The 27,917-nt window shown below is 39.9% G+C and overlaps 1 protein-coding gene across 12 annotated transcripts in view; it reads right to left on the reverse strand.

Moving 5' to 3' along the window:
* Positions 1 to 2,037: 2,037 nt before the first annotated feature.
* The window catches only part of NIN (ninein), a 62,193-nt gene continuing 36,313 nt past the window's right edge, over positions 2,038 to 27,917 (reverse strand). For 5 of the 12 annotated variants that reach the window (XM_069783041.1, XM_069783040.1, XM_069783043.1 and 2 more), the window contains 17 exons: positions 27,311 to 27,464; positions 26,865 to 26,986; positions 24,851 to 25,377; positions 22,030 to 24,105; positions 20,718 to 20,843; positions 20,017 to 20,086; positions 18,833 to 19,048; positions 18,355 to 18,468; positions 17,145 to 17,267; positions 16,491 to 16,604; positions 15,613 to 15,759; positions 14,310 to 14,489; positions 13,623 to 13,772; positions 13,064 to 13,162; positions 9,221 to 9,412; positions 3,808 to 3,921; positions 2,038 to 2,790 (listed from right to left, as the gene is read on the reverse strand). In XM_069783041.1, coding sequence (XP_069639142.1) covers positions 2,581 to 2,790; positions 3,808 to 3,921; positions 9,221 to 9,412; positions 13,064 to 13,162; positions 13,623 to 13,772; positions 14,310 to 14,489; positions 15,613 to 15,759; positions 16,491 to 16,604; positions 17,145 to 17,267; positions 18,355 to 18,468; positions 18,833 to 19,048; positions 20,017 to 20,086; positions 20,718 to 20,843; positions 22,030 to 24,105; positions 24,851 to 25,377; positions 26,865 to 26,986; positions 27,311 to 27,464 — 4,734 coding nt within the window. In that variant the 3' untranslated portion in view covers positions 2,038 to 2,580. Of the gene's footprint in view, positions 2,791 to 3,807; positions 3,922 to 5,761; positions 6,262 to 7,335; positions 7,383 to 9,220; positions 9,413 to 11,786; positions 11,848 to 13,063; positions 13,163 to 13,622; positions 13,773 to 14,309; positions 14,520 to 15,612; positions 15,760 to 16,490; positions 16,605 to 17,144; positions 17,268 to 18,354; positions 18,469 to 18,832; positions 19,049 to 20,016; positions 20,087 to 20,717; positions 20,844 to 22,029; positions 24,106 to 24,850; positions 25,378 to 26,864; positions 26,987 to 27,310; positions 27,465 to 27,917 lie in introns of those variants that run through there. The other 7 variants (XM_069783045.1, XM_069783044.1, XM_069783050.1 and 4 more) reach the window with 7 other exon arrangements.

Genomic DNA, 27,917 nt, shown 5'->3' on the forward strand with positions numbered 1-27,917 from the left:
TCTGTGCCAACATCTGGGCTCCCTTTTTGGTACTGTGCTCTAGAAATTTGTGTATGTTTGGTTTATAAAAGCCCGGTAACTACCAGGAGATTAAAAGAACTAGTTAAGTAGTCTAGCCTTTAAAATTGAATAATGTGAAATTAATTGCACAATAGTTTTAAGTGAAGTACTCATTCCCTCTGTTCAGCATTCAGACTTTGGTCACAGACTGAGCATTAGAAGTAAACCTAGGTCAAGACATGAAGTAGTGTTAAAGTGTGCTAGCTAATAATATTTTTCGAAATATAGTTCTGATCATCTGAACCTCATTTACATTGTTTCCTAGAAGTATTCTGAAACTTTGCTAATTTCCGTAGCATAGGCAAGGTTTTAGGGTGTGCTCAATTACCATATTGCTAACACACAGCCCTGGTACCCACACACAGAGAGTTATTATACCCAATACCACTTACTGATTAATACTAAATGAAACCAGATCTCACTACTGCAAATTTTTAAAAGCTCTGATTTATCAGTGCAGTTTGTCAGTTTGACACATTTCAAGTTTGTGAAAAGAATTTTTGCAGCCTCTGAATGACAGGGTATGTAAATCCCTGAATTTGAGATGACTTAGAGAAATGCCTAGTATGGGCATTTAGAATAGCATAGCAGTGAAATAAGTTATAAGGACTTTGTGATACCCCAGCATACTCTTCTTACATGAGCGTATTTCCATTTCCACTATATTGCCCACATAAAGCCACAGAGGAGGAGGAGGAGAGGCGGTCATACCCTGTATATCTAGCTCAGTCCCTCAACCCTCCAAAATTGTCAAGTAACCATGTAGACACAGATAGCATCCCCTACAGCCACATGCTAATCAGTACTGAGTGAAAGTAATTTTCCATGGGTTACTCCACAGCTTGTAGGCAGTATTATCCCAGTTTCTGCGGGACTTTTGGCTCATGACAAATGCTGTCAGACTTGTCACTTTGCTAGTGGTCTCCGAGACAAAACATGTCACCGTCTTCCTCTGCATTCTCAATTCACGTATATTCAGAGAGGTCCAGTTTCAAGTATTGCCAGTATGGCCCCATTCACCAGTTTTATTTACATTGTTTAAATGTGTCTTACTGGTCTGATGGAGGCAAGGCAGTTGTAGGGCATTTTAACTATTTGCAGTAATGGGTTATATACAAGCATTTGAGCATGCAAACTCGTATTCAGCTGCTTCTGTATCAGACCCCTCTCAGTCTTGAAGGTGTTCCCAGAGAACTTGCATTTCCCCAGCCTCATTGACTCATCAAACAGGAGGTATTACCTGTCATTACAAACCTTGATGCTCTTCAACCTTCATGACTACAGCACTTCAGAGTGTTGGTCTAGGAGTACTAAGGTAAAATTTGGTTTATCTTGCTTTTCCTAATGCATATTTATCTTCATCTATTGACATTAATATCCACATTTATAATGTTGAAGGAAGCTAATTTAGGCTGTTATTCCCTGAGTTCTTCATATTCACATTGAATATGTTTCTTCACAATTAATTACAAACTTAGATTCTGTACTAGGATCTACTACAAAAAGACAGGCCTTTCCAAATTATCGCTCAGGTCAAAACGAACACTGTGTTAATGGCAGAGGTCCATGTTTGTGAGGCCTAACAACAGGATTTCACTGATTAAATCATTCAAGTCACTCTCTTCATTCTTCTGCCAGTTGTTTAATAATCATACTCCACTGCTTTACTGAATGTACAAATTATATAAACAAAACTCACATCTTCACTTCTGTTTAGTGACCCTTCCTTTCTTTAGTATAACTTATTTCCACATATAAAAAAAATTAAGGCCTCTACAATTTTTAAGTTGTCTGGAAGCACAGCTTAAAAAAAAAAAAAAAAAATAGTAGTAGTCTTTACTTGCCAGCTGGGAAATTTCTTCAGATGAAATACTGTTACACTTAGTGGGAGGCAGTAGTCTATTTACATATTTTTAAGAAAACTTTTTTTCTGAGCTATGCAGAGAAACAGCCGTGAAGACTAACCCAGAAGCCTAATGCGTAAGGTGGAGCATGTTGCTTTACAGAAACCAGAATCAGTTTGCAGAACACAAACCGTAGCAGGAAAGTCTTGCTTTCAATAGCAATTATACTGACGGTGTTGAAGACTGACCTGTCAACATTATTAGGTTTGGACCATGAAGTATTCTAGAAAGCCAAAAATACTTCAAAGTTTGAATTTACTAATGCAAGTTTCCATTAGACCTTGGCTTCAATCTAGGTAAGACTAATTGATTCAGGACAGTAAATTCAGAGTTTATATTTTAAATTAAAACCAAAGTATCAAAATAAGTTAACCTAGAAAAACATGTCTTTTTTTACATAGTGAAGATTACTTTTAGGCAAAACTTAGCAGAAAAACAGTCTGGGAATAAACAAAAGTTCTCTTTTGGCAGTGTCCAGTTTGGGATTTAGCTCTGTCCTCTCCTTGGAGGCATCTGTTAACTAAAATTCATCAATACAAAAAGGCAACACAGTGAAAAGCTGAAATATTAACATTTCAGTAAAGTGCACGGGACTGTGGCATGCTTAATGGCTTTGCTATGACCTTATCTCGGATGCTGAGTTAAATGATGGGGATGCCAGGTTCTTTACTATTCTATTGAGGTTGGCGATTTTTTCTTCTAGTAAATAGTTTTTCCTTTCAGCAGTTTTCTGCCGCTGTTCTGTCATCTCCAAAGCCTTCAGCAGTTGTGCATTCTCAACATAGAGATCCTTGACCATTGCATCTGCTTTAGTGTTCTTGGAAAGCTGAATTGTGAATAGCAGATAATTACTCAGCAAATTAAAAGCAAAATAAAAATAATTAAAAGCAAGAACAGTGCTGGGAAAGTAGGTGAATGTGTTTATTGTACCTCAAATACCAAAGACAACCCACCCATTCACCTTATTTTTCTTTGTTAAAAGCCTATATGCTTGTGGAGTCTTAATAGATACTACGACTATTTTGAAACTGGAAAGACTTTTTAAGGAGATCAGACAGATGATAGAGGGCTTCAAATAAATCTTGTCAGATAAATACTGCTTTATAGCATTTGTCCTCTAAGGATAAGCCTAGTTCACAAGAGGATCCACAAGCCCAGTGATCCCACAGAGATACTTCCTACAAGGTTTGGACCACCAGCTCCTCCTATAAAACTGAGGAGAGCAGCCTAGCGCTTGTCTATGTGATTTTGGGAACGGCCCTTTGGCAGGAGACCCTATCAATATAGCACTTCCTTAACACAAAAGAGAAGACTGTACCTCACTAGAAAACAGATACTGTTATCATGTCACACCTGTCTAAGTGTTCAAAAGCCACCTTTTCCTACACTGTTGAGGACTTCTGAAGAAGGCAGACCAGGGCAAGCACAAAGACCCCAAAACCATGTCAAGCAAAGGGTGTGTTGGGGCAGGGGGCATCAAGAAAGCAACAACTGTACAGTAATCCTGTCTGTACTCTTCAGGAAATTCTTTTTCCTCCTTTTCTAAGCAACTTTTCCAGTTAGGATACTTGGCCAGAATTTGATGTTTGTTTCCTGACTTTAAATGCATCAGCATGCCAAACAAGCATAGCTTTTAGGAAATTAATGAGTAGGGGATTTAGTCCCCAATTTGGAGTTTCAGGAATTTGGGGGCAAATATGCTGTACTTTAGCTCAGAAGCATTAAACTAAAAGGAAAGCACCTTTAACTTTATTCTAAGCAAGAATGGTTTGGCAGCTTTTGCCCACTTAGTTGTTTACAGAAGTAATGGGAACTATTTGAGGAAGAGAGTAAGAATGCTTACTTGTTCTTTCAGCTGATTTACTTTATCTTGGAGAAGCCTCTTCACAAGCCTTAGTTTCTGCTCAACATCCATCATACGTTCTTCCATCATTTTTAGAAGCTGCTCATGACCCCCCTGGAAAGCAACATTTGTGTGAGAATCAGTTAACAAAAATCAGTTCACATTCACCAGTCTCCTTTTTTCAGTTTATGCTTAAGAAAATAGCTGGCACTCCACATTTGAGTCTATTTTAAAGAGTCAACTGAAATAATGAAGCATTCACAGAAGCAAGATGTTATGGCAACACTTAAAGGGCACTCACAGCATGGCACTCGTTTTCCAAGTCTAAGTTACACTTGAGATTACCAGATCTAAGAAAAATTGAGGTAAAATTCTAAATTCTGTCTTGACTGTGATAGTCAGATCTGGATGGTCCCTTTTTCTTGTTCTTAGGTGCTGCCATATTTCTGTTGAATGTGGCAAACAAAATACTAATCAAAATCTTAACAATTTTAGAAAAAAAAAAATTCAGATCAAGTCATAAGGGCATGTTAGTTTGACAGTAAAACTCTCCCATGCCAAAGTCCCCTTGCAATTGAGTAATATCCTAAAAGAGCAATTTGGGTTTTTTACTCTTTTTTTTTTTTTTTTTTTTAAAAGAGTAGTTAACCAAATGTTTCCAAACAGTAACTCTAAAATAGTTTTGCTCTTTTTCTTCAGTGAGGTAACAAACAGTCTAACTAAAAGCAGAGTAGCTCAGTGTCATGAGAGCACCCGTTACACCAATGGTTTAGTGAAATTTTCCCAAATAAATTAGAAACATGAGAAACTACAAGAAAGTTTGTATTTGGGAACTTTAGACAGTGACTACAGGGAAAGGGATTCTTTATTTTAATGTTAGCTTGTTACTCTAATTCCAGGAAGTCATCTGATATGATTAACTTTGAGAAAGCACTAACCTTCTCCCCAAAACAAAATACCTTCAAAACCAAAGTATGTTCACAAATGTGGGGGATGATAAATGAAAAACTGAGGGAGGAGGGTTTCAGGTAGTTAGTTGCTCATCTAAACCACTGCAGAAAGATCCTCTTAGGGAATTGACTGAAGTCCATTCAACATGTTATTTGTAACACCAGAAACGCCTTAGTCTATGTATGACTTTATATGGCCACTTAGCTTGTGAAAAAAAAAATTTGAAAAAAGTTACATTAGAGTTATATAGAAAGCAGTTTTACAGTATTGCTGGACTGGATATTTTTCCAGATTAAAAAAGGTACTACTAAGCAGAACTTGCAGGGGACTTTCTAGCCAAGTTATCTTAAGCTATCTTTTGTAATTTGATTGGAATTCAAAAACATGGCTGACTATTACACATCATAGTGTTTGCAGGAGCCTTGAGTGAGTAGTTAAGTGGAAACTAAGAATTACAGTGGTCTCAATACCCGTGATCCCCATTTTTTGGCTTAAAGCTGATTTGAGAATGTTCTGTCTAACTTAATATTATTTCATGTTTAATGGGAGAAGCCAGCTCAAGCATTAGCTTTAAGGTCATTAGAAAGACAGGAGGAAAAAAAAAAAATCCTTGAAAGCAAACAGCTGACATGGTTCATGGCACCTAACGAGAAAAATCATAGGCCTTAAAGAGGTGTTTTTCTGACCTCTTAAAGTATTAAAAATCTAGTTTAATCTAGTAATTTGAGACAAAAGAAAAACCACCAATGAATGTTATCCAAGAAACAAGTGTGTTAATAATTTTCCCTTTTCTGGCACTGCCTTTTTACTTTACAGCCACAGCAGTAGAATATGCCCACGTACTATGTGAATTCTTAAATGTGCAGGTACATCTGCTGAAGAGAAGCAAAGTGTACTTAAGTACATCCCCTGTTACAAGGCTTTCCCAGAAGTCCTGATATGACAATCCTCAGTATCAAAGACATATTTTGTCTAAAATTTATTAATTCTTGTTCATAAAGCTGAAACTATTGATACTATTAAGACAAGAGACATTATGTTTAAAAAAAAATTTTATTTTTCATTTACATCAAAAAAAGTCATCTTTCCCTGTTAAAAAGTTTATACATCTTATACAAAAATGCAGTATAAATACCCCAGATTTTCTTCAAATCTCATATAAAATTAGTACCATTTGAGAAAAATAGTCTCTTTCCACACTGAACAACTCCACATTTTAAATAACATAAATAAAAAGTATTTGTAACAAATTAAAAAAGACAGCTTATGAACTTTCACAAAATAGCTTCTAGACAAATAAATAGGAAATAACACTGTGGAGACTTTTTTTTTTTAAAAAAACACAAAATAATTTGATCCTCAAGTTTCTCAGCTTATGCCAGTTCGTGTGTTTGTGTGTGTTTATCATGGTAAGGAATGAGATCATAAGCAGCCAAGCTGTCAGAGGTGCCCGATCCTCCGGTAGGAATCTGCATGCACTGCTCGCTGCTCCGGTAGCAAGGCCTAGAGAAAGAAGGCAAGTGGGATACTTCACCCTGATATCCAGATTTTCTTTTAAATACGTATGTATACTTAGTTAAAGCAAACCACCAATACAAGCGAAGCAAGCAACACAAGACAAACAAAAACACACACAGAAGAAAACATGCAGAGTATCACATATTGTATTTCTCTAAATACTAGTATTAGCACTACACATATGCAATTGAGGAGATATTCAGGATGCATTTTCTAGATGTAAGGACTCTTCATATGTCTCATCCCTGGTTTTGAGGGATTTAAAAAGATCAGTGGCAGTGATTAACTGCAATTAGCAAAGCAGTTAAGTTTCTTAGAGGAAATTATCTGCCACTATATATATATCTGTATGTATAATCTCACAGATTGCCAAATAGCATTTGTGAAAACTGTAGTCCAACTGACCTCCTTTGAAAACTTATTTGCATTTCTATTTTAAACCTAGTTGTAAGTCTTTTCCTGAGACAGGTGAAACAGCTGTTGGTCAGAGGTGATTTGAATTTTGAAATAAAGAGCTGAAGAAAGGGGAAGTTGAGCAACTCTTACTCTGAACAAAAATATTGGTTAGCAGAGGTTCTAAGAGAACTTAGGAAAAGATGGGGTCATTAACAGTCTCCCAAATCTAGTTATCGAGTAAGGATATGAGAACAGGTGCAGCAATTGCTACTGTACAGCAGGTAAGAATCACAGCACTAGACACAGCAGGAACAGTCATTTGGAATTCAGAAGAGTCCAGACAGGTTAACACAGCAGAAAAGGCTCAGGAGTTTTAATTTAGTGAAATTTAAACATGACAGTAGCCTTTGGAAGACAGTAGCTCAAGACCAACTGTAAAATGAATAAGAACACAGATCACCATAGCCATGATCAAAAGGCAATGAAAATTGCAAAGCGTGATGAACACAAAATAATTCCAAAAAGGAGTGGGATAACTTTGGATACCTTATTACACAGAAGGACTCGGGATCTAAGAAAGCTGCAAGGTGCAAAGCAGCAGCAGCAAAACTAGGTGATTAAATTTACACAGAAAGCATGGAGATAACCTGACATTGTACTCACTGGTGAAAAGATGATGAAGAGGGATTAGGATGCAAGTTTTCAAGATGCTAAAGGGGACATTAAAATGGACATAAGCTCAACTAAATGTTAACCCTAGAAATCAGGACGATGAAGAAAAAATCAACAGTGAGAATTAAAGCACAGTGTGCTTACAGAAATGTCAAAGTTGAGACAAACTAAAACAAATTTGGCCTTGTTTATAGTTGTAGAATGCATGTGTTTAATAATTATTTTAGAAAGTTAGCTAGTAAAGCCCATGAAAAAAGCCATAGGGGATGTTATAAACCAGAATATCCATTCACTTTAGGCAAAAAAAAAAAAAAAATCAACAGAAAAGAAAGTAATATGATTATGTGCATTAGTGCATTGACAGCAAATATTTGCAAAGCCTCTCTGAAAGTATGTTTAAATTCATGAAGCTTTCCAGAATAAAAGCTTTTACAGGAAATGTAGAAGTGATTTATCTGTAGAACTACAAGTTCCAGGATGTGACTAGTTTGCAAATTGTTTCTCAGGCTTTCAAAGGCAAAATTACAAAGTCATCACTCCTAATGCAATACACAGCACATTCATTTGCAGATGCTACTGCTGTAATATGGCTTTTATTGATTTCAAAATTAAACTGCACTCTCTACTTTCCATTGTATGTGACCAAGTACATTAGCCTGTGGTAATGCACTTCTATCAGGACTCAGCTGAAAGGGAAAGAACCTTACAATTGATTTATTTTTACTTATCCTATATTATTTGCTGTTAAGTTCTTTTGGTGGGGGAACTTTTTGATTTTATGCCTTTCTTAAAAAAGAATCCTTACTCCAAGTTTTGGAAACTTTAGAAACTGTTACTGCATATGCTCTCTCTCCATAACACCTTTTTCCGAATACTCTATTAACACGTTGAGAGGTTTTTGAGCTTCGAAGTCTTGGTCTTATTATTGTTTTTTTTAAACTGTAACTGCAAGCTGTTTGAAATGTAAAGGGTTTTTTTTTTTTTCTGCTAACAGATTAATAAAAGCGTTAGCATTTTATCTAAGTTATTTAGAGCTTTATCTTTTCTCATAAGATAAAGTTGTAATATTATTTTAAGACCTCTGGCCTGAGCCAAAGCTTTAGAGGTTGAGAGATTCGGTTACTTTTTGACGATGAGAGTCATTTGGCAAGCTTAGTCCCCGAACTTAATTTTTATATGGGAGATGCAGACTTTTCTACCTATTGCCTATCATTCAGTTTCAGTGTTGTTTTGGTTTTTTTGGCATGTAAAAGTGACTCTGCCCAATGTGTGCAATGGATGTAGTCTTCCTTGGAATTAAATTGTTTTTCCTCAGAAATGCCAATGTTGAAGTTTCTACATAATGGTAGCAGTGTTCTCCAAACAATGTCTTGTCTTATGGCCAAATAATGAAGGTAGGCTGACCTTATAAAAAGGATTTATTTGTTTGTATTCTGCTCAACTACAGCTGACAGAACTCCATGTGACAGCAACAGCCCAAACTAGTATTTTGTGTGTGATGGGTATGTGCTTGTGCAATATGTAGCGTAGTGTATTTTTTTAAAACAATAGTTCCAGACATGGACATTAGGTAAAGAAAACAAAACCAAAAAACCCTCCTATAAACACTTACTGCACATTGATCAGAAGGAGAAAAGCCAGTTGAATGTGGATGGGAGTGGTTTTTTATTTCACAAAGATTAAGAGGACTTATGACTCAAGCTAAATACGCTAAATAACAAAGCTTTGTTTTGTACATATCTTTGATAGAATGAATTTTAATTTTAAGTTTTGAACTGGCATAAACAGAGAACGGATCTCATCAGAATTGAAAAAACAAGAAAACTAACCAGATATCCTTTTAAAGTTGTAACCTCCAGAGTAATGAGAGCTTTACCTGTTGCATGTTTGTTTCAGAGGGTCTACTTTCAAGTTCTTCCTGAAGACGTTGACTCCTCCTCTCTGCTTGTAGTAGCTGGTGTTGGAGCTGCAGGAACTGTTCCTTGGGCACCATAGCACAGCCTTGCTGCTGGAGCTCCCGGGAGTGCGGTGATTGGCTACGCATCACACTGGCGCTTGAGTGGAGCATCTGAAGAGTAAAGTAAATCAGCCATCAGGAGAAAGCAGCACTGCCATTCATACAAGATACCTTTTGGTGATGCGCTAGACACCAGGTTACTCTTGAACAATTTCTTGTACGCAAGAGAAACTAGCCTGAACTCAGTAACAGAAGCTACATAGACAACTTTTCTCTTTCCAATGCAAAAAGATGCATCTTTACCTGCAGTTCTGAAGTCTAAAGGAACCTGAGCTTTGATTTGTAATTTCAGGCCTGAATTATAAAGTCACTGAATTTCTGATGAAATCCTGTCAAAGTTAAATGGGCCTGTGGTGAGCTTTAACTTAACAGTCCTTTTTAATTTAAACCTTGAACTCAGCAGCTCTTCTAAAAATAGTATCCACTTACAAAGAAAAGCACTAGCATGAAGCAGGCTGAAGAAGTTGTCCATCAGTACTGCTTATTTCTAGTCTTTAATCTAGGATGGAGAGAGAACATTCGCAAAAGCAAAACAAATTTTCGATGTAATGTATGATGACTTAAGTAATTCGATGCCAGCTGCTATATTACATTCAGAATTCAGTATTTAGAATCCCATATATCTGTCTTCATGTTCACTACCAGCTATAGAAATTTTAAACACATTTTATAATTTTCATTTCGAGACATGCCACAAGCAGAGTTTGATGGCAAGTCTGGAGCCCTCCTGAGTGTCTGTGCTGCATAAGCAAAAGTATACAAAGAGGGGTCCTTGAGATATGTAGTAATCTGAAGTAGTTTAATTCCAAATTTAAGTCTTGCTTTCATTAAAAAAAGGTTACCAAATGCATCAGCAAGTCTATGTAATGTACAGGTAGTACATACCAACAAACAGCTTGTGGCTAACAGTTGTCCTTTGTGAAGTTACACTACCAGAGGAGTCTTTTAGTTGATAAACCTAGGTGTCTCATGTGGGACAAAAGGATTGCATTCCTAATAGTCCTTGCTACAGCAAAAAGAGCACCTCAGAACAGACTTGTCCCAAGTGTTTTAGCTTCCCCACATCATTTAAGTGCTGCTCCCAAGCAGTGCTATGACAGTTACTGGGTGAAGGTGGCTAGAAAAGAGGCATTTCTGGCATTGCCTTACTACGGTAGCATTCCAACCACAAGAGTCCAAGTTCAATAAACTGGCCCAGCATTAGATGAACTTTTAGACAATATTGAGAGCTAAGATACTCACATGAAACAATTTAGCATTTTTCTAGACTAAAGTAAAATGCAGGTAAGACTAGATCACAGTTGTAATAGTTTATAATACTAAAAAAAGACCACAACTGTACAGTAAAAATGCCCAATGTTTCAGACAAGCTGATCTGCAGCTTCAATTTGCATAAGATGAGTAATTTCTTCCCATAAAGTTCAGTTGACCACATAATAAAATTCTCACCCTTTATCTCAAAACCATTACTCTGTTCCCATAGGAAGAGGCATTTAGGATCATGTTAGTGATTTTAATTTTCCTTCCACAAGTGGTAGGATTAAGGCCTCAATTCTTAATCGTACTTCAGTTATTGAGTTCATCTACAACATAAACAACTATAAGCATTTTCCATAATGGTGCATGTCTTCTGGCATCTGTACATCTCTGCTGGCCCAGGTAAACAGAAAATAGGTTTATGAGTACTTTAAAATAAAACTATTTGTATTTTTTTAAGCTATCAGAAGGTTCTTTTTTATCAACTTGTCTGTAAAGGAGCTATTCTTTTACTGACAATATAAACACTGAAAATAATGAGCTTTTGATGGAATTTGTTTAGTGTTTCCTGTAATGTTGTGAAGCACATGAGTATGAAATGAAAGAGCTGAAGAAACAGTCAATTAATGTTAACAGCATCTTAAAAATAAATACCAATTGCATGGTTAATGAAAACAATATAGTCTTGCTGTATTCATCTGTGGAAGAAAGTGGAACAATCATGAACTTGCTAAACTATTAGGGATGACACTGAGTGTGATCACGTATCGGTTAATATTAAGGAAACATTTGACAGTCTGGTGAAAAGCATGCAGATATCAGAGGTAAATACGCAAACACCTTCAAGCCTCACAGTCAATAGGTTAGAAGGAAAGGGTTGAGCCACTTTTCATTTTCTTACGATCAGTTTAATTCTTACGCAATTGGTAATTTCTCTCCATTTTCATGGCAATGCCTTAGAAGCATGCAACTTCATGGTGTACAGAATCAAATTGCATGATATACTAGCCACAAAGAAGTTAGTGCAGCTGTCAAAGTAAAAATTTTACATTAAAATGAATAGTGGCTTCTTTACTTAAAAGATGCATGAAATTAAAAAAAAAAAATCCATAAAAGAAAGAAATGTTTTCTCCATGCTATGGTAGTACATTGAAAACGATTGCTCTACCTTCGCACACTATTTCAGAAAGAGAACTGCACCCTTCTCTGCTAGTTCCAACCACTGAGTTCTAGACAGGTTAGCCACGAACAAAAGGAGAACAGGCACAAAAGAGAAAGTTAGAAGTCATAAAGTGCTACGTGAATGTTATACACACCTGCTGGGAAAATGTTATCAGGAGTAACAAGAGTCCTGCATGTTTGAAATACAAATTTTAGGAGAAAATACAGTTCCATGCTTGGTGTTTACACTAAAGGGTTTAACAGCGTTTGGAACTTTCCCAGAGCTTAATTAAGACTATATAAATAAAAGGGCAGGGCATATAAACAGTCTTTTCAGTAATTTGTCAAAAGCTCATCTTTTCTAATCAAGTTTTTACAATTTTACAACTAATTACATAGTAGATTCAGCATAACATGTTTCCCATTTGCTCTCTTGATGAAAAACATGAAGTCCTTTAATAAACAGTGTTGTAAAAGCCTCATCTAGCAGATGCTTTGGTTTATGGAACAAGTCAAAATTGTGGTGGTTTTGGTTTGGTTTTTTTTTTTTTTTTAATATAATATTATGTTTTAAACTGAAGTTCAGGACCTCAAGTTTAGGCAAGACGGCTGAGAGACAACTCTGAGGTCTAGCCTGACCTTAAGGGATACACTCACTTAATATAGTTAAGCTTGCCCGTTCCTGTAAGCAAGGACACCTAAGAATTATGCAGTTTTCATAACATCCAGCATGATCTGTCTCCAGCAGTATTGAACAACCATCCACATTTACAGCAGGCTTTGGAAGAATCTCAACTGAAGTTTTCACTCATGCCTTTAGATTAACACCAAGTTGTGTAAATAGTTATTCTATCATGATCTAGATACAATAGCAAGGCTTAAATTCAGCAAATTATTCCCATAGTAAATAAGAACAGGTTTCTACATTAAGAGCAGCATTATGCAAATATTAGTGAGGAAAACTTGAGGTTACATGTTTTCGGAAAGAAGAGGAAAGTGTTAGCCTTGCCTCAAGTACAGTAACAAATTTCTTTGCTATTTGATTTTATATCCAAAGCCTTATGTGAGTTATGATAAACCACAACGTGCTTCAGAGAAGCGTGTTTGTTACACTAACATCTTGATCATGAAAGATGAGATTAGGCATTAAGGGAGATTAATTCTCGTTTCAATTTTCTCTGTACCTATACATCTAGAAGTTGTTTTTAAATAAATTCATGGATTCAGTGAGATAGTGATAAAGCCCCACACTATTCAGTACAGTCAACACTGATTGACAAGTACCTCCATTAACTGATCATCCAGTTTGACTTGCTTTTTTCTTAGCCCTTCATTTTCTGAGTTGGTTTCCAGTTCACGTTCAAGAGAATTCATCTGACTGATCTATTAAAGACAAGAAGTTTCCTTAGAAAGATTAAAAGACATAAGTATTTGGACAAGCGTAAGGCTTTGCTGAAAGCGATGTCTAAGACACAAGTTTCAAAGATGTCTGACACAAGTTTCAAAGAATAGGCAGGGTAACTAATTTTTAATTTAAGAGTGGTAATGCTAGCATACAAGTGCTGTGTATGGCAGAGCACTTGAGCAGGCTGTGTTTTGTTTATGGTTCCCATTTCTACCACTGAACTGTTCGTACAGACTAGAAGTCCTGCAGCACATTGGCACAGACTTCCACCCTGCACGCTCTGCTGAAGCACAGAAGACAGTCAGTTCCTTCAGACAGGGATTCGTAAGAGAAAGAATGCAAAGCTCAGAGTAGAAGAAGAAAATTACAGCTTACCACATTAGCTCTTAGAGGGGGAAAGTACTGCATTGAGTCACGTATTTACCATCTAAAACTAACCTTCCTGTTTGCAGATGACAATTCCTTCTGAAGCTGTTCACACTCTCTCTTCAAGCTTAATTTCTCTTGTTCTATGGCTTTGACGATACCTGACTGGCTTTGATGCTTTTGGTGCTTTAGGGAAAGGATAGTAGATTCCAGCTGTCGGATCTAGAGAGACCAGAGATGAACAAGTGAGGAAAGATGTTCTGGACCATTCAAAAAAATCAAATTGCATCTACTTCATCTAAAATACCAAGTTACCAATTGATTTCAGACTCATAGCAGATTCTGGCGTATTTTTGAAATTTTAGCTTCGAGCAAAAAGTCTTTCCCTTCCTCTTCCCCACAATCTGCCTAATAACTGTGAGCCAAGAAACTGGACATAAAAAATGCTCGGAATATTACGAAGTTTTTACGAAAGAAAAAAAATGGAAGGGTGTTAACTGAAAGTCAGACCAGAATCTTAGACAAGAGTTATCAGGATTTTCTTTTAAAAAGAGCTGTTTGAAACATAAGACTGTCTGCACACTTAGCGCATATATGAAGGAAAACTGTTCCATTTTGCATTCTTTCTGCAAATGTTTCTACTCAAAACTAACGAGCAACATTCCTCTCCTGTATTACCCACTGCAAAAGAAGAACCATTACGTTTTGCCTAGCAGGCAGGGACCGCTTCTGTGATCTGTCACAGCTTGCTCAGGTTACCTTCTCCCTGGAGTGAGCCAGGTCTGTCTTAGCGCTCTGGACTTCTCTCTGCAGCCTCTCATTCTCCTGCCTGAGCAGCTGCTGCTCCTGTTGCGTCAACTGGTCCAGTTCATCCCAGTGTAGCTGCCTGTGTTGGTCCTGCAGCCCTGAGGAAGGCACAGCCCGTTCTAGAACCCGATTCTTAAGACAGACAGAATTGCAGGGTTAGGCCTTAAACAAAGAAGCAGACATTTTCTCTATTCAGGTGGGTTTTAAGTAGGCTTTCAGTAACTGCAGACTCTAAAATCGCAGGATTCCCACCTTCCTCCCAGCCTACACACTGTTTTCCACTAAGAGACCCAACATGCTAATCACAGTGCAAACCCAAAGTGCTTCCCTTCGCTAAAATCATAGATAATAGCTGCGCGCCAGAATGGTTGATATGAGCGCACAGAGTTCAACAGCACAAAAAAGCAATTTGTGCTCCATTTCACAGCCTCATCAAGCAAATAATAGAACTCAGTATTATATATTATTCAGTAATAGCTGTAATTTAGTTCCTGTTGTACGATTCTGAGACAGCCTCTTTTCCATGTGGACATTAAATATTCCTTAATTACATGGCAAACAAGCCAAATTACTAACTGAATTCATAATACCAATCCCAAGACTGCTGTCTACAACCTCCTTCAGTTACAGTTCCTCATCAGTTAAGAGAGGCTGATATAATACTGTGCCTTTCAAAACCAAGCCGGACTGAAAATTAGATCCCCCTGTCAATTACGAGTTTGACTGTTAATACATTTATAGATTTGATGGGTGTAAATTCATACATTCTCCACAGATTTTTTTATTCCCCCCCAACAAAAGATTTCTTTCAGGGAAGAATGGAGACTCAGGAGATGGACTGACCATTGCCTGTCCTCACATTCAAAAATTAAAATAAGTTTTTGAAAAGTAAGTTTACAATCTGCACATTCTATACAATCCAACAAGACTAATTATAGTTAACTATTTTAAAATTGAAAACTACTAAATACAGAAAACATCATTAAAATAGGGCTTTTTTTGTAGCCACCTCCTTTCAGCCTTTTTTTTTTAAAATTATTAGCTTTATGTCACTTGTTTAAAAAAAATAATATCAATAGCTGCATAACTCAGTCTGCTTGCTCAAGCCTGCAGCACTATTGGTGTCTTTTTAATGGACAAGCCAACCTAAAGAAATAAGTTGGCTACACCAGCAGGCTACAGAAGAGCAGCGGCTAGCGTCCCTAAACCCTGGCACTCAAAGCTGACTGACTTTGAGGCACGTGAAGTCCATTACCTTTTCATTGGCATTCTGCAGTTGCTTGTGCAAAGACATCACTTCTTGTTTAAGAGTTTCCTTCTCCTGTTGCGTCACCCGTAAGTCTGACTTTAGTCGGGACATTTGAAGGTTGGTGTTTTGCAGCGTTTCATCGAGACTCTGAACCTGTAACGAGCAGGAACAGAGCTTGGCATTTGCTGGACCAAGATTTCTTGTAAGCTTGGTCTGCTAGGCTGTGTACGCACCACATCTCACACATATTTTAGGATCTCTGATGGAAGGAGTGAATAAGTTATAATGCTGACGTTAAAAATGCTAAAGCCTCCTTTAAAAACGCTAAATGATTTTCTGACTTTCTGTTCCAAATTAGTAGCCATCCACTTTGAATACAGCCACAACACTGCATTCAACAGAGACACATTTTCCAGCCCCGAATACATATTGCAGTATGCTGGGAAGAGAAGATTTCTCTTGAATTATTTATTTTTCCTGGCAGCCCGTGGCCAACAAGAAACCCCAAGTGTAATCAGCCAAGCAGATAGCCATTCGTTCCCCTCCCCTGCCTGGCGAGCCACTGCCAGGAGAGCAGAGAGCAACAGCAGGGTCTCTCTGCAATATTTTAGGAATAACTGGGCAGAATGAATTGGCAAAAGGAACTCGGCTGCAGATGCAAAACAACACAGATTATTTGCAGGGAAGAAAGTACCTCATTGCATTTAACAAGTTTCCTCTTGTTCTTTAAGAAGGTCACTTTGAAAGCCCATCAAAGCGGCCATTCTTAGCTGCATGACAGCTTTGCACACATGAGAAGAGGGCTGTTTTTTTATGAAAAAAGCACTACAAGAGACTAAAAAAATGCTTTTGATCCAGGGCTATAACAAACCCCACCATTATACCTTCTCTTGCGAGACCGAGAGCTGTGTTTTCAGTGTCTGACTCTGCTGTTCCCAGGACTTCTGCTCCTGCTTCAAGCTGCCAATTGCATTCTCTAAGCAGCTTACTTTAGCTACCTGAAATAAGATTACATCGGTAAGCCTGACTCGTTCAGGATTTTCTTTAACTCTATTTGACTTTAAGAGTTAAGCTAGAGGGAGTTACAGCTACGCAAAGAAAATGCAGGAGAGCAAAAAGCCCCTCAGCTCCCAGCCCCAATCTCCACACAACGGGATCATTATTTATAGCATGCATACTAGTTACTCTGCTCGAGTTCAGAGTTACAGTACATTAGAGTTGCAATAAAAGTGCAAGAACACTGTCTTCCTTGTCCTGCTGCTATATTTATATCCAGGCCTCTGTTCCTTGCAATGTTTGGAATTTTCTGCATAATCAAATTACAGTAAAGCTGTGCTCCAGAATTTAAGCTTTCTCTTTAAGACCAGCTAGGAAAAAAGGCAGTGGCAATTAAGCCTTTATCTGGCTTGAAGGTAGGAAAAAACCCCAAACAACAAACCAATGTAGTTTTACAGTTAAGGGTGATACAGATAACGTAAGAGTTTTAACAGCCCGTTACAGCAGGTAGGTAGTGATGTGGATTTGCTGCTCTTTCTTACCTTATCAATACATCTGTTTAATTCCTCACTCAGGGCTTCTTTTTCTTTCTGCAGCTTTTCGTTTTTAGTAACTAAGCTCGAAACTTCATTTTGAAGGTCAGAGAGATCAGCACATCTGGGCAGCTGTGGAAAACAACCCCTCACAGTCACATTTCTGTGCTGTTTCAGAATTTTGCATGCAAGTGTTACACAAAGCTTTCTCTTCTGCTCCCGGCCGAGCGTCCCACTCCGGATAGAGCGGACGAGAGGAGCGTACTCCAGTTTGGTACGAAAGACCACACGAGTATCGTTCATATGACCCAAGGCATCCTTCCTGCCACAGCAGTGCTGAGGATTCCTAATGGCCCTGTGATCCCTTGGATTCGCTTTAGGGCTGGGCTTTCTCTGCCTCTTCTGTGAAAGGGGAAAAATTACTGTACTGCTGACTTCTGATCCTTTTCCCCTTTGACACAGTGCTTTAGCTTAACACTCTGCCTTCTCCTCTGCTGTTCTGTCTTTGCTCAATCTTCTGTCTTTAATTACACTCAAATCACAATCCACTCTTTACTGAATAAGCCTCATCTGCTTTTGCTTTTTAAGACCATTATCTATCCTAAGCATTGGGTGCATCAAATGAGTGCTTTACGCTGTAAAGAAAATTACTTTGTGGAACCCTAATCAGGAGAGCTAAACTAATTTGTAGCCTTCATTATCTATGTTTATTAGCATATATTTACAGCCAATTGAACCACGCTTATACAGGCAACAACCAAGCCCTCCAGGCAATTATCCTCCGAAGTTGTGAGACATCTCCAGATGGGTTTAGCAACAGGAATTCTCCAAGAGGACATGCTGGAAGAGACCAGTCCTTAAATGGAGCTACATGGGTATTACCAGTTACACAGGAAAACGTTCCCCTGCCTATCCTGTCTGCACAAACTAGAAAAGCCATGTCTGTTCCTTGTTTAGAGCTTTAAATCTTTGTCTTCACTGTCAAAGTCTGTCTTTGTAGATCCACTACTCCGGAAGACCTTTTGGCAAAAGCTAAGTTAAACCAACCTTATTTGAACAATTGTGCATTGTGCCCAGAGACTGCTTCAGGAGGATTTATATTCCCCTACTGTTCTGACCTTTCTTTAAAGAAATTAACTATTTCCAACTCGGGCAAGAGAGCAGGGCACAGTAAGAGACAGCCAGCATTATCTGATGGCACTCAAATAGGACACCATACCGGTTTTGTCTTCTCAAGTTCCTGCTTGAGGATGTGGTTCTCCTGCTCCAATATATGAGCTTGAACCTTCATTTTTGACAGCTCCATCTCCAAGGAAGACACCATATTTGATGACTGCAAAAAAGAAAAGACTCAGATTTCAACTTAGGAGACTCGCAAAGTAACAAAGATTAACCAGAGGATGCTGCAGCCAGTGACATGGGTTACAGCTGGGATGGCACTGGACTGAACAGAACAGGCACGCTGGAAGATGCAGGTAAATATTGAGCATCACTAAGCTCCACGTTCAAGACAAACCTACACAGTTCTACCTCCCTGCTTTTGGTTGCTGCCATGCTTACCTTCCACCCCACTGCCACATGCGTATACGTTTGCAGCTAGTACTTAGGGAAGTTCAGCTTTGAAAGACCACCACAGCACCTCTCCATTCCTAAAAGTTCAATTGTTTCATACCGTTAGAGACAGCATAATCCCGTACCTTTACTTTGGAGTTTTCCAGTTCCTCTTTCAGTACCAGTCTCTCCTTTTCCCATTCTTCCAGAGTACATTTTCCCACTTCCCTTTCCTTTTGCTTGAGCACCTTCGCCAGCTGTTGATTAAGATCCTGCACATCTGCTTGATTTTTGGAGTTCCTCTGGCTAAGTTCTGTATTTTCAGAGTCCAGCTGCTGGTTCCTGGTCTTCAGATCTGCTACCTGAATCAGGACAGCAGTGTCAGTCATGACTGCTTTTACACTGGGGATGAGATTTTTTTTAAAACATTTCCTTTCTATTGAGATGATTAAAAAACCTGACAAGTGTCACTCCAATTCAATGGTGACTCTGAGCAGCAGGGCACAGCTGCTAACTGTGCTCTGTGTCAGTCATGACCCCAGTAGCACTGCTTGCTTTATTTCCCTATAGCTGTTTAACTTGCTCCATGTCCTAATTTTAGGGTGGAACCATATTTAGGAGTAGGAATCCTCCTGATGGCCTGTTGCATGCACGGTCAGTCTCACAAACTGTTAATTTCTCATAATTGGCCTCAATTATAGCAGTTACGATATCAGTCATCTGGCACGCCACTCTGTTCCTCCTTCCCTTTGCCATGCTGATGTATATTTTGAGGGTTTATGCTGGTGAGCTAGTAGATTATTCTGAGCAAGTAGAATTTTAGTAAACAATACTAAGAGGGACATGAATGTAAGAGCTACTTAAACCTTCTACTTTGCCTAGCATAACAAACCACCCTTAAAATAAAAGTAGCAGTCTCATGGATACAAGCAAAGGGTCACAGCTGGCAGCATTCCTAGACCCCGCTAGCTGGGAAATAAGTAGAGGCTGAGTCACATAACCTCTATTTCCCATGGGCTGCTGCAGAGCATTACCCACAAAGACTACAAAAAGAAGATTTTTAACTTTATATTTTTATTAAATACACTGTCCAAGCTGACTATGGAAAGTGGTCTCAAGTCTGTAAGCTAGATAGTTACCGTAGCGTTACAGTTGTCTTCTGATCAGGTCAAACAAGCCTCATATCAGTCCCAAACAGTTAATGAGAACAGTTATCAAAAAGTTTAAATGTATATAATGGTAATTTTCTACTGCCTTTTTGACTGTCTAAGGAACAGCTTTTACACGGTGATGATTTCTGCAGAGAAGGTTATGGGCTCAGTCCATATACCTGCTTTTTCAGGTTGTCAACCATCTTCTGTACAGCCACTTTCTCCTTTCTCACAGCCTCTATCTTTTGCCTAAGGAAAAATGAAAGCTCATTAACATTAGGGTCACTTCTTAATATACACGCCTACAAGAATGGGCTGGTTTTTGAATGGTAATTCTGGATATTTATTTATTGCTTAGCATCACTGTTTTGCATAGGCTTGGCAAGCACTCAGTTCCGCAAAGTACCCCATATGTAGTTCTTTTCCAGAAGGGAAGAATCCTCCCGGGATCACGGATAGTTATCTACTTGCAAAAGACCAAATCACTGAAACACTCTGCCACACTGTACATCTTCCTGCCTTTCCTAAGGCTACCCCAGCCCAGCAAGCTCTGCCTTTGCTGAAGCAAGAAGAATTGCATCAGGTCAGCTCGTCAGTAGGTCCCGTGTTTGTATGTGTTACTGGGTCATCTGAACTCCTACAGTTAAGCCCCTGCTTTGGCTCTAGGAACGGGCAGGACAAGCTGGGGCAGGTGGAAAGGATGAGGAATAGACCGTCAGGCAGCTGGATTTCCAATGGCACCATGAAACAAGCCCGTTTCAAATTTTGCAGAATATCTAACAGATGAAGGAGCTTCGAGAGAAGGGATGTAAGCATTGTGTCTGCACTGCAGCAAGAGCCTGAAGGCATAGACATGGTACATGCCCCATTGAATTCTTACCACATTTCTTCTCGGGATCCATTTAGCTCCCTCAGTTTCAGGCTGGAAGCACTACCTTCCTCATTTAATAAAGTCACTTCATTTTTCAGAATAGCATTTTCTTCTCTGAGCTTCTCGGCTTCACGTCTGTGGCAGAGAGATGAGACAAGTGAAAACTGTTTCTGTATACCATCTAGGCCCACCGGGAGAAAAACTCCTAAAGGCCTAAGCTACCTGTAATATTTCAAGACAAAGCTACAATTGACTCATTTTCCGTATGAATGGTATATGGATTTTACATTTCATTTAGTCAGAGTGCTTCCCAGATCACTGAAAAAGGGGCTTTTGTGCATGTTTCTGTACAGCTAGTTAATTACAATTTAAGATACCTAGTAAAAGTTTCACGCTAATGTTGTACTATACCTTTCAGTCCTTAAGTTACAAATAACATAACGTTAAACAGCTTAACACCACAGAAGGCAGACTGCAAGGAGAGCAAGCTGTTTCTAGAGCCCAGTATGCTGGGAACAGCAGCGCTGGAAAGTGCCTTTCCTGTCCTGAGGCGACCGTAAAGAAAGAACTTAGCCATGGTGTAATACCTGAAAGAACAATTTCCTGCAGGAAGCTGGTGCTGAACAATAATTAAGCCACTTGGAGCCACTTTATGGCCTCCAAAAAAATCCTTGCTGAAATACGGCCGTTAAAAACAAGCAGGTAAAACCTATTATATTCTCTGTGTTATAATAGTATTTACTGTATCACACACCTGATGGATTCCTAACACTAAGTGCTCCTGCTGAGAAAGTTACCATAATTCTCTAGTATTAACTTAAACATTGAGAAAAATGGAAGTGCTTTTAACGTTCCAAGTAACATTCAGTACTAGAAAGGAGTAAACAGAGTGAAGAAGGATATTAGTAAAAGCTAAAAGCATTCTGGAAGTGTTACCATAGTATTTCGGACATTAAAATACAGGGGTTGCTGATGTACCATTAACTACACACTGCGAAGGTGACTACGTCCACAGACAGAACAGCTGGCAGGTTGCTCCTGTTTTACCATTCATGTTAGGTCACGGTCAGAGAAGAGTAAGTCACACACATTTATTTCAACCGTCGTTATCCACGATTAAACAGCCTGCTTGCTAGTAGTTAGAGTCCAAGGCACTGTTCTCTAATCAAAGTTAAACTACAGTGGTTAATGCAGCAACCATACAGCAGGCAGGCAGGTGGCTATGAAGCGATGAGTGGGACGCTAGGTTAGTTTCTAAGCAGCATATTTGATTACTGTGGGGCCGGCACGTTTCCCACAAAGTTTTGCAAGCGTACGTTACCTCAGAAGATCAACTTTTTGCTGCAGCTCAGCGCACGTGCTTTGTAAGCTGTGCATCACTGTATTCCTCTCCTCCCTCTCTTCGTGGAAATGCACGTCGTTTGGGTTAACCAGAGCAGCAGCTTTCTCCTTCAGCTTTCTGTTGGGCTCTTGCAGCTCCCTCTTTTCTGCCGACCCTTCTTTCACCGTGCCGTCGATTTGGGCACACGTGCCTTGCTGACCTGTAAACGCGGCAGCACGTTCTTCCAGCTTCCCAAGCTGGCATCGCAGTCTTAACTTGTCACGGTGTGCCTCTGCGTTGCCTTGTGCATCTTGTTCTTGGACATCTTCCCATTCTTTGACTTTCTGGAGGAGCTGTGTGTTTTCCTCTCTGAGCTTAACACTTGCCATTTTACTTTCTTCTAGTTTGCAATGAAGGCTTCTCAGCTTCTGCAGGTTGTCTTCTAGCACTTTATTTTTTTCAACTAACTTGATCATTTCGCATTTCAGATCCTCGTTTTCTACCTGAATTTCTTCTTGTAGTGACAGAAGTTCAGCCTGTGCCATTGATCTGTCTTCTAACTCTTTGACCCTTTTCCAGAGCTGAGCTATTACACCTTTCAGGTCACCATTTGTTGACCCAGGAGCATGGTCAAGCTGGAGAGAGGCTTCACGCAGTTCTTCAGCCTTCTCAAGCTCAACCTGCAGCTTCAAAGCATCGGAAACAAACCCTTTATTTTGGGGAGTTATTCTGTGATTTGGCAGACGAACCTTCTGCTGTTTAACATCGTCGTGTAGCGTTTTTGGTCTGGGAACTCTCTCAAGGGTTTTCTCAAGATCTCTCTTTTTTTGCAGCAGAGGCACATGAGAAAGCAGCTCTTGATTCTTGTCACAATCCCAATTGCCATCAGCTTCCAGTGCTGCTTTACTTCCTTGCGTCCGACACACCTGCACCTCGAGTGCACGGCCACCTGCTCCGGCTTTCACACATGCCTTCTCCAAATCTGAATCAATCTCGGTCATTTCTTCCAGGTCTGTACTATCAGCCTCCAAAAGCGGAGGGAAATTTGAATCCGTTCCCTTGTCTGCATCTTTACCATCCCAGGGCAACCCTTCAAAAATGGGATCTATTTCATCTGGCAGCTGAGACCGTTCCGAGCCGGAGTCGGAGCAGCCGGTGCTGGGAGGTGGCGCGGGATCCCGCTCCGCAGCCTGCAACCTGTGCCGCAGCCTGACTATCTCAGTGGCCATTCTGACATTTTCCTTCACGGCTTGCTCGTGCACTTTCTGCAGATTTAAGAGGACAGCCGCATCATCTCCCAGGGGCGCCATCCCAGAGAAAGAAGCAATTTTGCTCTTTGCTTTGGCATACTCATTTTCGAGGACCCTATAATGATTTTGTAGGGCGGAAAAACTATGGGTCTCCCACTGCAATTTCTGTATTTTCCCTTGAAGGTTTGAGATTTCCAAACTCATCTCAGCCTTTTCCGTTTCTGCTCTTACACAAATGTCTTTGTTTAAACTCTCCAAAGCAAGAAGTTTGGAATTGAGGTCTTCTTTCTCTTGCTTATATTCACTGTCAAGTCTCTCCAGCTTTTGCCTAACCAGCTCCCCATTTTCCTCCACCACGCATATACGCTCATCTTTGTTCTTGAGCTCTTTTTCGTGGTCATTTTGGAGTTGTGTTATTTTATCGTTCAGCTTTTTCTCTTGCTTCTCCGCAGCATTCCTCAGGTCTTGCAGCTCCTTCTGAAGCTGCTCTCTCTCGCACACAAGCTTGTTCACTTCTTCCTTGAAGTTTTTCTCCAGGAGATCTTTCTCCTGGGTCAGGGCAGAAGAAATGGCCTTTTCATTTGCCAGACTTTCCTTCAGTTGCTCGTGAGCTTCAGCAACCTCCTGAGCAATTTCATCCTTTTCAAACTCCCACTGAGATTTCTCCTCTCTTTGCTGTTCAGCAAGTTCATGCAACTCTCGCTGGTAACGTCCTTCCAGATTTTGGATCTTTTCTTCATATTTATTCACAAGTGTTTGTGTGTCGACAGAAAACTGAGTTTCTGCATGAGATGCTCTTCTGTTATAGTCACTTTCCATTTTTTTCCTAAACATGGTTAACATAATATATTACTAAACTCTGGGCTAACTCAAAGAGATTCAAATGGCTTTTTAGGCTGAAAAAAGCTGAAAAATTACTTTTTCACCAAGTTTTAGATGAAGTACTATTTGACAGGTGTTTCCGAGAGCCAAAGTTAAATTTGAGGCAATTTGTTGAAACTTCAAAAATAAAAATCTAATTGCCTTGGAAAAGCATAACTCATGAAAAGTCCTCAGAAAAGGTTTCCTGTACAATGTATGCCCTTCTATACTTTTGATCAGATTTGTGGGGGCAGATGTTCTTACCCCCATCTCTCCCTGTCACCCCAGGACAGTTTCAGTTTCTTTTGACACTCAATCTTGGCTAAATGCATTTACCAGCCAGTAACTTCTTCAGAAAAGAACAACTCCGAAAAGCCAAATGCTTTAAAAGGACAAAGCAGGGATTTGTAAAAGCACAGGGATCCTGAACAGAGCTCAAGCTAATCACATCTGGTTATGCTTTAACACTATTCTTGCCTCTGGGCGAGCTAAAAATCAATATAAATATCTGCTTGAGAAAGGCCAGAAGAAAAAAACAACCCTGGATAGCAGCCCAGCATTCGGGAATAAAACAGGTAACAGCACCGCACAGTTAATACACTTGCGTTACGCATCAGGAATCATTTCTGCACTAGGTTGACCTTGGTCACCACGCCAAGCCATCGAGGCCAGCGTACACCAGTACCGTCCCCGCCAGCGGCGACACTCACCTTTCCTCCTCCAGGTCCTGCTCGTGCTTCCGCAGCAGCTCTTGCTGGAGCTCCTCCTTCTCCAGGGCATGCACCTCTGCCATCCTCTTCAGCTGCTCATGAAAGCCGCGTTCCAGCTCTCCCTTCTCTTCCTGCAGTGTCTGCACCAAAACTCTCATCTTTTCTTCCACCCAGACACCATTTTGAATCAGTTCTTCCCGTTCCTGACTAAACTTCTCGTTTACCTGCTCCAGTCTGGCTCTAACGTCTTCTTCGTGCTCCTGCCTCAACAGTTCTTGCAGATTGGCTTTTTCCTCATCAAAACGCATTTGTAATTTGTTTTTCTCATCATTATATTTACAGTCAAGCTTTCCTTGCTGTTCTCTGAGCGCTGCTGCCTCTCCTTGCAGTTCTGTAATTTGATTTTTAAGGCCAGTTATTTGCTTTTCCATGACATGCATCTCTTCGGTGTACTTCTTCCTCATATCCTCTTGCTCCTTCTCACAGTGGATTTTTGTCTCATCTAGCTGCTTTTCGTAATGGCTCACCTACAAAAAGGAAAACAGATTGGATTGGTTCATTTTCTACAGAGATGTTTTCTCAATGTTTCTGTATTAAATATTTCCATATATTCTACAGAATATTTTGATTTACACAGTAGCATCTTACATTAATTTCCCCTGCAAAGACTGTTAAAGTGCTCAGCTTAATTTCTTACTGGAATAAAGATGATTATTACATAGAAGCCAGTGAAATTCATGCTTTTCCATTAAGCTAATTTGTGGAAAGAGAAGCCACAAACAACTTTTAAAATCCTAAGTCAGTTTTGCAAATTGCAAGGGGACTTTTTTTATTTCACTGATTACTTTTTCAAAGCCTTCCCCAAATTAAGGGGCAGACGAGGCCTTTCCTTTTAAAAAGGTTGGGGGTTTTTTGTTTGGGTTTTGGGGGTGGGGTTTTTTTTTTGGGTGGTTTTGTTTGTTGTGTGGGTGGTTGGGTTTTTTGGTTGTGGATTTTTTTTTTTTTTTAAACACAAGTGACATGAGAGAAACCCTTAAGGAAAAGTAATGATTTTTGGGGTGATATTCTATCCGTCCCCTTTTCCCACTCCCATCCCAGCTTTGTCACAATACAGTTTCATCGTACCTGTGTCATGCCACATGTGAAACGAATAGATTATAGTCCTATAACAATTATAATTCTATAGCCATCTCTCATCTGCAGGTGGGCACTGGTCTGACAGATGCAGTGGAAGCCTGATGGGACCCCCAACTTCTGGTCCTGAACCAACTCCTGCAGAACAAGCCTGGCCATTTCTACACCAGCGCACCTCACCTGCGGACCAAGGTAGGTCTTACTTGCTGGGAAACACCACGACCCCGACACGGATATTAACGTAAACTGGCCGTAAATGTGCTCTGCCAGCTCACCATCGCTCAGTAGATGAGCGCTGGAGCGGAGCTGCCCCAGCCTCATCAGCCCATCTCAACCCAAGCTTTCTCCATGTAGAGGCAATGGAGATATTTCTGCACGCGTGGCAAGATTAATCTGCAGATGGACACCCAGAAAATGGGGAGCTGACTGCCCATTTTTGGTAGCACAGGTATCATAACAGAGCATTTTCCATATGCCCACTGCACAGACCGCGTTTCAACACCACCAGACTGCGTGAGCACAGCATTTAGCGATGCAGACTCCCACCAGCAGCCTTTCGAACCCACAATTATCCCATGCCAGCGGGAATGAAGTGGCTAATTCAGATGCAGCAGGCTTTCAAGACAGAAAATGCAATACTGCCTCGGAAAGGCTCGCTGCTCTCTCGTTAGCTGGTGGGCGGCATGAGGATCTACCGCAGCACTCATACAGCCCTCTCCATCGCACAGCAACGTGCAGAAGGAGCAGGGAAGGTAGAAGCTCAGATTCACAGAAAGGTTATCATTTCGCCAGAAATTAAGAGTCCTTCTTCAAGACCGTTCCACCTGTATGAAGAGGCTGGAAAAGTTGTGAAGGTTTGTTTGAAGTTAAAATAGCTTACTGTGTCTTCGAGCTCCTGTTTGAGGTGATGTAGATCCCTGTGATGTTGCTCCTTCATTTGTTCAATAGCCATTTCTGCCTCTATGCTCATATTTAATGGATTGCAGTCTTCCGAACCAAGTCCTTTAAAAATAGTAATTATATACATATTCTTGAGGCCCAGAGAGATACATTCTCAACAGAATTATTTCATCAGTTTAAATTTGTTCAGGCAGCTACTTGCAGCTCTCAAATTCCCATCACACACACAGACAAGAAACTGCAAACACTAATTTCAGCTTTGAATACAGTACAGCAGCCGTATTCCACTTAATGTTAAACAGCAAAACGGACGTGGCTTTCGACTCTCACTGTGAAGGTTTGGGAAAGTTTTTACGTAATTGCCTCTAAGATGTTATCGTAAATACCTACAGCCCAGAAGCTGGTCATGCAGGAGATGTGCTTTACCTTGGTCAGGCTCGATACCGCTATTGCCATGACTTTTCATATCAATGTCAAACTCTTCCGAGAGTGAGTTTTTCAGCGAAGGCCTGAGCACTTTGCCTTGGGCACGGTACTCCTCCAGCTCCGAGTGCAGCTCGTCTATCTGGTCTTGCAGTTCCTGAGAAGGGGGAAAAAGAAGCCTGAGTGAAAGCAACCAAGGCAGCTGAGCATTTGTACATCGACACACTCCCACGACGAGACATTCAAGAGGGAATTACGGTAGGTAAAGACTTGTCAATAATCCTGCCATCATCCCACGGTTAGTCATCCTCCTATCAGCAGAACAACGCCCTTCGCCAGGTTCCAACCTGCACAAGTAACAGATGTGTTTATTACTAGAAGAGCAGAACCTTCTTCAGACTGACAGCCCGTATATATTCTGCCTCTAAAGTAGACCGTGCTCCAGGACCTTCTACTTTATTCCTTCTTCCTATGACCTTTTTTAAACAGCAGCTTAGGAACATTTTCAAACAGTCAAGAAATACCTCCTCAACCACCATCTACTTGCAAAAATCAAATCAGAAGCAAAAGATCAAATTAGGAAAGAGATACCCTCATCACTGCATTTACC

The sequence above is a fragment of the Haliaeetus albicilla genome, chromosome 5 (genome assembly GCF_947461875.1).
Source record: "Haliaeetus albicilla chromosome 5, bHalAlb1.1, whole genome shotgun sequence".
In the NCBI taxonomy this organism is placed as follows: domain Eukaryota; kingdom Metazoa; phylum Chordata; class Aves; order Accipitriformes; family Accipitridae; genus Haliaeetus; species Haliaeetus albicilla.